This window comes from Sorex fumeus, unplaced genomic scaffold, assembly GCF_029834395.1.
Source record: "Sorex fumeus unplaced genomic scaffold, SorFum_2.1 ptg000188l, whole genome shotgun sequence".
NCBI classification, from domain to species: domain Eukaryota; kingdom Metazoa; phylum Chordata; class Mammalia; order Eulipotyphla; family Soricidae; genus Sorex; species Sorex fumeus.
The window spans coordinates 290,816-302,883 of record NW_026606245.1 but is presented as its reverse complement, the minus strand read 5'-3'; the positions used below and the strand labels follow the sequence as shown (position 1 = coordinate 302,883).

At 55.5% G+C, this 12,068-nt stretch overlaps 1 protein-coding gene across 1 annotated transcript in view; it reads right to left on the bottom strand.

Moving 5' to 3' along the window:
* The window catches only part of NMNAT2 (nicotinamide nucleotide adenylyltransferase 2), a 36,655-nt gene extending 25,001 nt beyond the window's left edge, over positions 1 to 11,654 (bottom strand). Inside the window, exon 1 of the mRNA XM_056107994.1 lies at positions 11,401 to 11,654. Coding sequence (XP_055963969.1) covers positions 11,401 to 11,485 — 85 coding nt within the window. The 5' untranslated portion in view covers positions 11,486 to 11,654. The remainder of the gene's footprint in view (positions 1 to 11,400) is intronic.
* Between the last annotated feature and the right edge of the window lie 414 nt (positions 11,655 to 12,068).

Here is a 12,068-nt window from a genome sequence, read left to right as displayed (position 1 = left end):
GTGTCCCGGGCGTCCACAGTGCACGCAGAGGGACTGGGCTCCCCACCCGCCCCAAATTCCACTCCCCGCCCCTCATCCACCTGGGGGGGGGGGGGTTAGGCGGCCTCTACGGGCCCCATCCCAAGCCAGGGAGTGAGAGAGCTGTTTCCCTTTAACTCAGGCAGCTGAGGAGTAAACAGGTTCCAGAACGTTCCCCAGGGCACACAGTGGTGCCTAATTAGGCCGTGGAACCCGGGTGCTTAATTACAAGCTGCTTTTTTCCTTTTATCTGGGGGGGTCAGTAATGGGCCCCCACCCCCACCAGGGCCCTGGGGAGCCAGGGAGGGGTCGGTCATGTGGCACGCACACCTCCACACACCAAGGCACCAACTATGGTCACACACACACCAATTCGCTGTCGAGACGGCAGACAGCCACGCTCAGCTCAGGTCCAGCCACACATATATGGAATACACCTGTACTAGACACGTGACGCGCGTAACATGTAACACAGATCACAGATGGGCGGCACCGTGCGCCGCCATAGATGCATGTGACACCGTGTACAGAAGCACACGCAGTGTGTGGCATGAAGTGTGTTCACACACGTGTAATACGGCACCATGGATACCCACACACATGTGATGTCCGGCACCAATACACACACACACACACACAAACACACACACACACACACACACAGAGCACTACAGGTGTGATCTACAAAGCAAGGGAAAATAATTTAAAAAATAAACAAAAATAAACAAAAAAAACAAAAACACACAGTGCTGGTGTGGATGTGGGGAAAAGGGAGCCTTATTCCCCACTGGTCCAGTGCTCTTAGAGAATGATCCTGCTAGATTGCACGTCCTTCTCTCCCGGAAGGGAGCATAACGCGACATTCGCCATAACCATGCCGCCGGACCCCACGCCAGGCTGTCTCACTCGGGGCACCCCAGAGCAGGGCAGGTGAGGCCCCTCCCTGACCCCGAGGGACTCAGCCCAGGCAGCCGAAAACCTCCAGAACCCAACTGCCGCCAGGCTCACGGCCGCTCTCCACATGCTTGGATCGAGTCACACCCACGAGGGAACCTATTCCTGGACCGACAGTTCATACCACACACCCTGCACCTATTCCAAGAGCACTGCACCACATTTGGAAGGGTTCCAATGTGGGTCAAATGGAGGCAACCAACCTTAGAAGCAAATATTGTTTTACATAGAAAGGTAAAGGTAAAGGCCCTCCCGTTGATCGTCGATTTGCTCGAGCGGGCCCAGTAACGTCTCCATTGGAGACTTTGTTGTTACTGTGTCTGGCATATCCAATACTCTCGGCAGCTTGCGGGGCTCTCCGAGAGGGGCGGAGGAATCGAACTCGGGTCGGCCATGTTGGCTGCGTGCAAGGCAGACGCCCTACCTCTGTGCTATCGCTCCAGCCTTTTGTTTATTTTTTGTTTATTTTTGTTTGTTTATTTTGTATGTATATATATATATATACATACAAGACTCAACCTTTGAGAGAGAGAGAGAACAGAAGGGAATGCCCTGCCACAGAGACAGGGTGGGATGGGGGGGATGGGTGTGGGAGGGATGCTGGGACCCGTGGTGGTGGGAAATGGGCCCTGGTGGAGGGATGGGTGTTCGATCATTGTATAATTGAAACCCAAGCACAAAAATTTGTAAGTCTACAACTGTACCTCATGATGTTTCACTAATTAAAAAAAAGAAAAGACTCAACCTTTGGGGCTGGAGCCATAGCATAGTGGGGAGGGCGTTGGCCTGGCATGTGACCGACCCTGGTTCGATTCCCAGCATCCCATAGGGTCCTCCGAGCACTGCCAGGAGTGACTCCTGAGTGCAGAGACAGGAGGAACCCTTGTGCATTGCTGCTGTGACTCCAAAGGAAAAAAAAGACTCAACCTTTAACAACATGTCACAACATGTTGGTGATCTCTTAAAGAAGGTCTTAATGGCCCCTGGGTGAAACGCAACAATCTTCACACTCTTTCCTCTAAGGATACTTTTTTGTAGCATTTTCAATGATTTTCCGAAACAAACAATACAAAATATATAGAAAGTGGGGGCTGGAGAGATAGCACAGTGGGGAGGGCGTTTGCCTTGCACGCGGCTGACCCGGGTTCGATTCCCAGCATCCCATGGGATCCCCCGAGCACCGCCAGGAGTGATCCCTGAGCACAGATCCAGGAGTCAGCTGTGAGCACAGCCAAGTGTGGCCCAAAAACAAAACAAACAAACAAACAAACAAAAATCCCAGCAAATAAATGAGCCGGGCCTATAAGATTTACTTTGAGCAATTTCTCAGGAGTTTAAGGAAAGTCGAGATGGTGAAGCCAGGGAGGAGATTCTCCAGGCTCTGAAATCGGAGTGGATCTCCCCACCGGTGACCAAGAGAAAACATCAATCTTAGAAAACAGTTCCTCTGGCCCCCACTAACCAAGAGAAAACATCAACTTAGAAAACAGTTCCTCTTGCCCCCTGCCCCCTCCACTCAGCCCGGGCCAGGGCATTGAGACCGCTCAATCCAGCCTGGCAGAACATCCAGAGGCAATTAACTGGGGGGGGGGGGGGTGGAAGGGAAGCCCCAAAACCAAACAGATTGCAGAAGGGACGAAAATAGTCCCTGCTACCCAATGCGCACGTGACTTTCTAATGGTTTGGCGAGATTCGAACATCAAATTTAAAAAAAAAAAAAAAACTAGGCCTGAGCAATAAATGGCACAGTGGGGAGGATGATGTGGGCCTTGCATGCGGCCGGCCCGGGTTCGATCCCCAGCATCCCATAGGGTCCCCGGAGCACCACCAGGAGTGATCCCTGAGTGCAGAGCCAGGAGTCAGCCCTGAGCATCGATGGGTATGGCCCCCTCCTCCCCCCCAAAAAAAGAAATTGTTTAAAGGATTAGTTCATGGGGCTGGAGCAATAGCACAGCGGGGAGTGTGTTTGTCTTGCATGCAGTCGACCCGGGTTCGACTCCCGGCATCCCATAGGGTCCCCTGAGCACCGCCAGGAGTGATTCTTGATTGCAGAGCCGGGAGTCAGCCTTGAGCATCGCCGGGTGTGACCCAGAAAAGAAAATAAAAACTAAAACTAATAAAGTATTAGTTCGTGACAAGGTTCTATTTCCTAACGGGAAGAGGGTCCTTTAGCCCAGAAGAGGGTCCCTAAACCCGGAAGAGGGTCCCCAAGCCTGGAACCTGACTCTAACCTGGTCTAGTTCCCCACCAAAGACCTTAGGCAGTTCCTCTGGGGAGATACAGATCAGGGGGTTGTGCAAAACAGCTCAGACCCCACCCAGTTTTCTCTCCTTTTAATTTTGAAGCCCCCAGGTTCTCCAGGGACCCAGGGACCCAGGGACCCCCTTGCAGTGCCCTCCTTTCTGTCTCAGCATCCCTTCCGGTCTGAAATGGCTCAGGAATGCGTTTCTCTGAAACACAAAGAGAAGGAATGATGTCGTCATGCCACAGGCGGCTGGCCCTGATTTGCATCTAAAAGCAGCATCCCTGACGCCCGGTGGGTAAGAGCCTGTGAGTGATGGGGGGCGGGCGGGGGGGGGGGGGACCAGGAGGCTGAGACAAAATAATCCTCAGCCAGCCGGGGAGACCCCAGTTCCCCGCCTCCCCTCGCCCCTCCCGGGAACTGCACGAGCACTGAGCTGACTCGGGAGTCAGCCTGGGATAAAACAGACACCACAGTTTGGGGATTTTCTGGGTAAACCGGGGCAGGTTGGAAGGGGCTTTCTATGGAGGGTCCGGGCCCCAGATCCGAATTCACTGCATTTTAAACGCAAATGAGCTTGAGGAAGCCGGAGAGGCCGGCTCCAGGGTGGAAAGAAAGAAAATCCGCTTTCCTGGGGACGGATTAGGGCGACGTGGAGGAGGATTTTATTTTCATTTTCCGGCTGAGGTTACAGCCGCGTCGGGAAGAGACTCCGAGTCCTGTGGACGCGCGTCTCCTGGGCCAGACATTAATAAAGGCCCAGACGTGGGCCCCCGCGCCGCGTCGTGGGGAGGGGGAGAATTAGGGTCCCTATTTGGGGGCTACTGAAAGGCACCGACAGTTTGTCACCCATCCGGGCTTCTAATCCACCTGCCACCCCGTGATCATTTGAAAAAAATCCGGAGAGTTGGAGAGTGAAGGAAGAAAAAAATGGGGGGCAGAGAAGACGGAATCTAGGGGTGTTGATTGATCATTTGAGATTGGGATATAGTAGAAGGTCTGCCCAGAATCAGCCCTGAGCACAGAGCCGGGAGTCAGCCCCGAGCACTGAGCCGGGAGTCAGCCCCAAGCACAGAGCCGGGAGTGAGCCCTGAGCACAGAGCCGGGAGTCATCCCTGAGCACAGATTCGGGAATCAGCCCTGAGCACTGCTAGGTGTGGTCCAAAAGCCAAAATCAAAAAAGAAAAAAACAGCAAGAGAGAAAACCACCCACTCAGAACTTTCTGGATTCAACTCCCAGAGGTAAATTAGATTAGGAGGAACTTTTTAAAAAAAAATTTAAAGACTTTTTGTAGTTTTTTTTTTTGAGGGGTGGAGGGTGATACTGAGCCACACCCAGCCATGCTCAGGGGTTACTCCTGGTTCTGTGCTCAGGGGTCACTCCTGGCGGTACTCAGGGGACCCTATGGGATGCCAGAGGTTGAACCTGGGTCAGCATGCAAGGCAAACGCCCTCCCCGCTGTGCTATCTCTCTGGCCCTTTTTTTTTTAATTAATGTGGGTTTTTTTTAATCGAATCACCGTGAGATGCAGTTACAAGCTTTCATGTTTGAGTTTCAGTCACACAATGATGGAACCCCCATCCCTCCACCAGGGCACATTCCCCAACCACCAATGTCCCCAATATAACCCCCCTTTCCCACCCTCCCCCTGCCTCCCTGGCAGACAATCTCCCCCAGACTCTCTCTCTCCTTTGGGGCATCCTGGTTTGCAATACAGACACCGAAAGGCCGTCACGTTGGGTCCTTGATCTACTCTCAGCACCCATCTCCCATCCCGAGTGATCCCTCCAACCATCACTGACTCAGTGATCCCGTCTCATGAGCTGGGGGAGAAGGCAGGTGGAATAGAGAAGGGATGTCTGGCCCTCTTTTAAAAGTCCTTTCCCGGGGCTGGAGCAATAGCACAGCAGATAGGGCGTTTGCCTTGTACGCGGCCGACCCGAGTTCGATTCCCAGCATCCCATAGGGTCCCCCGAGCACCGCTAGGAGTTAATTCCTGAGTGCAGAGCCAGGAATAACCCCTGTGCATTGCCGGGTGTGACCCAAAAAGCACAATAAAATAAAATAAAATAAAAGTCCTTTGCCCTTATAGGTTTCTGACTGCTCAAGGGTGTGTGTGTATGTGTGTGTGTGTGTGTGTGTGTGTGAACAGCCAGAGAATACCTCCCACTCCCCAGTGAATGTGGATGTGACCATTCACCTGCCGTCTAAACAGCAAACAAAACTCAGACTTCCATATAAAGTTTTCACGAGTCACAAAGAGCTGTCTTTCCTTGGGGCTGGGACGTGACAGTCACATGGAAATCCCTGGGTCTACAGAAAAGCTTCTTCTTTCCCAATTTTCCAACCTTTTAAAAAAAAGTACCAAGTTCAGAGCCACAGCACAGCCGGGAGGGCGTTTGCCTCGCACGTGGCAGACCCAGGTTCGATCCCCAGCATCCCATAGGGTCCCCCAAGCACTGCCAGGAGTGATCCCTGAGTGCAGAGCCAGAAGTCACCCCTAAGCATCACTGGGTGTCACCGTGAAAGTAAAAAAAAAAATAAAAAACCAAAACAGGAACAAAATGCAAGAATGAAAGTCTAAACCCTCCTGACTTCACAGGGCAGAGAGGTATCCCAGGAAACAGTCCAAGACGGGTGAAAAGCATCATGCCTGCAAGCACCACCCTGGTGCCACATGGTCCCTGGAACACCCTGGGGGATGGCATCCCCTTCCAAAACAAAAAAAAAATAAAAGCATCTGGATACACAGTGACAGGGCCAGGAAGATGGCTCAGTGGTTAGAGAGAGGTGCAGGTTTTGCATGCTCTGGGCAAACCACAGCTCCACCTGGTGCACCCTGGGGCGCCCCCCCAGGCTCCTCCAGCCATGCAGAACCGGTTTTGGACCAGCCAGCCAGCCAGGAATAACGTCCACGGACCCCTGCTTGGAAGGCAAAAAAAAAAAAAATCAGTGGCAAAGTTAATTAATCCAGTGAGCACTGGAGTGAGGGGTGCGCCCCCTTAAGGGCATCCTCCCAGGGCTGTGGATGTCTGATCTCCTTGGCACCACCCTCTCCTACCTACCTGTTGGCTCTCCCCAGCCGGGGTCCCCACAAACGCCCCCCACTACGGGGGGGGGGGGGTCGTAAACGTCCCAGAACGCCCTGCAGTTCCCACTAGGTCCACCAGGTGGCGCCGACCTCGCGGCTCATCCCTCCAAGGCGTCCCTAGCCTCGCTGTGGGCTTCAGAGCACTTGCTGTGACTATTTTGTTTATCGTTTTTTTGTTGTTTTTGTTTTGTTTTGTCTTGGGTGTGTGTGTGTGTGTGTGTGTGTGTGTGTGTGTGTGTGTGTGTGTGTGTGTGTCTTTGGGTCCAAGTGCGACTATTTTGTTTATTGTTTTTTGTTTTTGTTTTTGTTTTGTTTTGGGATGTATGTGTGTGTGTGTGTCTTTGGGTCCCACCGGGCGATGCTTCGCGTTCCTCCTGGCTCTGCACTCAGGAATTACTCCTTCTGGTGCTCGAGGGGTGTGTGTGGTGGATGGAATAAAGCAGCATCCTTAGCCAACTGAGGGACCAGGGTTGAAGCTCTTTGGAAGAACCGTCCCCCCAGAAGTGGCATCACTCACTCCTCCCGAGTCCTGTTTCTGCCACCACTGGCCTCGCGTCACTGGACGCAAGATTTGGGGGGGGGGATGAGTATCTGAGTATTGCTACAGATTGATTTTCCTGAGCAGGAGAAAAAGAAGCAGGAAAAAGCACAGCCTCGCATCTCCAGAACAGTCTTGCCCGTTGCCTGCCTCCACCCCGACGCTGGTACCCCCAAAATTAGGAGGAGGAAGAGTTGGAAGGACATTGGCCTGTCACGCGGCCGACCTGGGTTCGATTTCCGGCATCCCATGGGGTCCCCCGTGCACCGCCAGGAGTGATTCCTGAGTGCAGAGCCAGGAACAAGCCCTGAGCATCACCAGTGTGGCTCAAACACCAAAAAGAAAAAAAAAGATGAGAGGGAAGCGCTAAGAGTCCTTCTTTTCTATTTTTGCTTTTTGGGTCACACCCAGCGATGCTCAGGGGTCACTCCTGGCTCTGCACTCAGGAATCACTCCTGGCGGTGCTCAGGGGGCCCTATGGGATCCTGGGGATCGAACCCGGGTCAGCCACGTGCCAGGCAAACGCTCTTCCCACTGGGCTATCACTCTGCCCCCCAAAATAGAGACATCTTGTACACTGAGTACCGTTTATGTAGACAATGGAAATGTATGAACTTCAAACTGAGTCCCTGAACATCCTTCCTTCCTTCCTTCCTTCCTTCCTTCCTTCCTTCCTTCCTTCCTTCCTCCATCCTTCTTTCCTTCCTTCTTTCCTTTCTTCTTTCCCTCCTTCCTTCCTTCACTCCTAGTAGTTTTCAGAGGACCCTATGGGATGCCAGGAATCGAACCCGGGTCGACCGCGTGCAAGGCAAACACCCTCCCCGCTGTGCTATCACTCTGGCCCCGCTAAGAGTCTTCTTGTGCCATCAACAAGTTAAAGGGTGCACCAGCTTTAAGCCGCTCAAGTAAGACTTCCACTCTATAAATGATACAGCTTGAGCTGTACCCATCAGGGAAATCCGATGCTGGCCTGTATTTTTATTTTTTAAGCTAAAATGATTTCGAGGTGATCTGCCAAAAGGAGTATTTTAAAAAGTAAAATAAATAAATAAATAAAGCAAGTCGGTATGTTCCATGAAATTAGACGCTTGCCACTGCAAAGATACTCGGCCGCAAAAAGTTCCCTCCATAGCGGTAGGCGAGGGGCAGGAGTGATAGCCCAGAAGGGAGGGCGCAGCGGGGAGGGCCTGGCACACGACCAACCCAGGGTTCGATCCCTGGCATCCCCTAGGGTCCCCCGAGCACGGCCAGGAGTAATTCCTGAGTGCAAGGCCAGGAGTCAGCCTTGAGCATCACTGGGTGTGATTCTCCCCTCAAAAAAAAAATCCAAAAAAATAAATACTTTCTCTAGCACCAAATTTTCGGTGGAATGAGGCCGACCCGTGGAATAAAATCGTAGTTTATGAGTAAACTTGGCCAGAAACTTTTATTCATTACTGCAAACATTCCAGATCTTGTTGAGCATATTACAGCAAATATCTCTAACCAAAATACTAATTTTTCCCGTTTCTACAGAGAGAAGTAATGGTACTGTAGGCTGGAGCGATAGCACAGCGGGGAGGGCGTTTGCCTGGCACGTGGCTGACCCGGGTTCGATCTCCGGCATCCCATGGGGTCCCCCGAGCACCACCAGGAGTGATTCCTGAGTGCAGAGCCAGGAGTCAGCCCTGAGCATTGCTGGGTGGGACCCAAAAAGAAAAAAAGAAAAAAACAGAAATAATGGTCCTCCTCTCATATGATAATTTTTGTGGGGGGCATACCTGGCTGTGCTCAGGGCTGACTCCTAATTCAGTGCTCAGAGCCCACTCCTTAGGGCCTCATGCAAAACAAGCAAGTTACCCATTCTACTATCACTCTGGCCACACCAAAATTAAGTCGGATCATTTTATTGCATTATTTCTTTACGTTTGGGAATAATTTTTCGAAAGTCACTGAAAGAAGAAAAGAGTTTAGGGGTAATGTGGAAATTGGACGGACTGCAAAGGAAATGCATATTTAGGAATGTCATTTAACTGATGGCCAAATTTAATTCTAGCCTCCGTTACTGCATCAGCCAAGAAATCAAGTTCATGGAACTGCAGTCTGGAGATTGGGGGCCAGAGAAATAGTACAGTAGGCAGGACAACTGCCTTGCACACAGCTGACCCGGGTTCGATCTCCAGCATCCCAGATGATCCTCCGAGTACTGCCAGGAGTGATTTCTGAGTTCAGAGCCAGGAGTAACCCCTAAGCACTGCTGGGTGGCCCCGAAACAAAAAAAAATCATCTAACAAAAACAATCTGGGGCTGGAATGATAGCACAGCGGGTAGGACATTTGCCTTGCACGTGGCCAACCTGGGTTCAATTCCCAGCATCCCATATGGTTCCCTGAGCACTGCCAGGGGTGATTCCTGAGTGCAGAGCCAGGAGGAACCCCTGTGCATCGCCAGGTGTGACCCAAAAAGCAAAACAAACAAACAAATAAAACAACAACAATCTCACAGTCAGTACTCTCAAAAAAAAAATCTCTCTTGGGCCTGACTGATAACACAGCCAGGAGGGCGTTTGCCTTGCACGCGGCTGACCCGGGTTCGATCCCCAGCATCTCCTAGGGTCCCCCGAGCACTGCCAGGAGTGATCCCTGAGTGCAGAGCCAGGAATCAGCCCTGAGCATCGCCGGGTGGGACCCCAAAATATCTCTCTCTTCTCTCTCTCCCTCTCTCTCTATCTCTCTCCCCCTCTTTTTTTTATTAACCTATTCTACGTCTAAATTTGTCCTCCTGAAGGCTGGAGAGATAGCCCAGCGGGTAGGGCGTTTGCCTTGCACGCGGCCGACCCGGGTTCGATTCCCAACATCCCATAGGGTCCCCGAGCACCACCAGGAGTAACTCCTGAGTGCAGAGCCAGTAACCCCTGTGCATCGCCAGGTGTGACCCAAAAAGCAAAATAATAAATAAATAAATGTGTCCTCCTGAAACCCCTACCTTACTTCCTCCTAACTTTTCTCCCAACCTCTCACAAACGCTCCATCTGGAACCCTGTTTCTCCATCTGAGCTACGTACCTGCAACCCCGACCAGCTGCCGTATCTACCTTCCGAGCTCCAGGCAGGAGGAGGGGAGGCCTGCTTGCCTCGGAAACGATTTCTGGCGCCCAGGAGTTGCAAAGGGAACCCTTCTGGGCGTGGGAGAGGCCCACATAAGGCAGACAGAGAGGCAAGGAACAGGGATGAAATCAAGGTTCGTTGCAAGGGTTGTTGCAGCAACAGTGCAGCGGGGAGGGCATTGGCCTGGCACGCAGCCGGCCCGGGTTCGATCCCCGGCATCCCGTCTGGTCCCCCCGAGCCCCGCCAGGAGTGATCCCTGAGTTGCAAAGCCTGGAGTCAGCCCTGAGCATCGCCGGGTGGGGCCCAAAAGAAAACCGGAAGGAATAAAAACACTACAGTGGCGGTTGCCTGACGCGCGCTGACCCGGGTGCGACCCCCAGCAGCTCATTCATTTGTTCGTGGGAGCACCGCCAGGAGTGATCCCTGAGCACAGCGCTAGGAAGAGGCGCCAGGCCCGGGCACCACCCAGAAACAGCGTTTCTGGCTCCCGTTTTCCCTCCCTGCGAGGATAACGGAGGAAGACGACAGCGGGGGCTGGAGCCTGGGTCTGTCTCGGGGCCTCGGAGGTCCGGCTGGCCCTGCCTGGCCTCTAACAGGGCACTGAGCAGTGGCCAAGACGCGGCGGGGATGGCGGATGGAGATGAGGGATGGGGATGGTGGGATGCTGATGAGGGATGCAGATGAGGGATGGGGATGAGGGATAGAGATGGGGACGGACTTCGCAGGCGCGCGCCGCGGGGGTACCCAGGGGCCTGCCTCGTCTGCACCCCCAGCCCGGAGAAGTCGCCTTCGGGGGTCGCGGGGCCGACGTGGCTCTGCCCACGGCCCGGGTGGGCCCCGCGCGCGTCTGCGCGGCCGGCGCCTGAGTTTCAGCACCGCGGCCTCCGGACAGCGCCGCGGGCCGGGCCGGGCCAGGCCGGGCTGGGCCCCCCTCGGGCTGCGGCGCCCTCCAGGACGGGCCCACCCTGGGGCTAGTCTCCAGGACCCCCTTGTTCGGGCCCCCCAAAGCACACCCCCAATCCTAACATCTCCTTTATTTCCCGATTACAGTGTCCCCTCCCCACCCCCCACTCCGGGTCCCTCCCCGTTCCGGCTCGCCGCGCGCGTTCGCGGCCTCTGGGTTCTGTCTGAGCATCACTCGGGGCCCTGCGGAACCCCGAACCCGCGGCCAGAAGCCCCCTAAGGTCCCGGGGAACGGGACCCCCGGCCCCAGGCACCTCTGCGGCTCCGGCCCGCGTCCCGCCGCGGCCTCCTCGCACCGGCTCGCCGCGCGCCCCCCCCTGCGCGGGGCCCCTGTCGGCCCCTGCTGACCATGCGGGGCCCTGACCAGCTCTGCTGACCCCCGGGGGGGCCTGGCCGGCTTTGCTGACCCCCAGGGGGCCCTGATCGGCTCTGCTGACCCCCGGGGGACCCTGGCCGGCCCCTGCTGACCCCGAGGGGGGTCCCCAACGCCCCGCCGCGCGGCCCTCACCAAACATGTGAATGTGGCCCTTGGTTATGGGGTTGAAGCTGCCGCAGGCCAGCAGGATCACGTGCGTCTTGGTGGTCTCGGTCATGGTGCGGGCGGGTCCCCGGGGTCGCCTCCCGGTGCGGGGTGGTCCCGGCCGCTCCGCACGCGCCGGCGCGTCACCCGCCGGTCCTGGACGCGCGCGGCTCCGGGGGCAGCGGCCGCTTTGTGCGCGCCCCGCGGGCTCCCGGCGCCTCCCACCCGGCTTCCGGCAACGCCCGCGCCCCGCCCCGCGCCCCCCGGGCCCGCCCCGCGCCCCCCAGCTCCGCCCCGCGCGTCCCCAGACCCGCCCCGCGCGCCCCGGGCCTCGCCCTGCACCCCTGCGCCCGCCCGCGCGCCCCCCCGCCCCCAGGGCCAGTGGTTCCCGGGGGACCCACAGTCCATCCCTCCCGTCCTCCTTCGGTTTTCCATCCGCCTCTCTCTTCTCCCCCCCCCCCCCCCCCGCTCCCCTTGGCTCTAGGAAAAGTGCTCTTCTCTCCCCGGGCTCCTAAGGAAGGAGCCTTTTTTTCCCTTTCCACTCCGAAAGGCGCGCGCTGGAACGGTGGGGGGGGGTCTTGATTTGGGGGGCGCTGCTGGGAGGGGGTGGGTTGCAGGGCGAGAGGGGCCCTGGACCACCCCCGACCCCAGCGCCC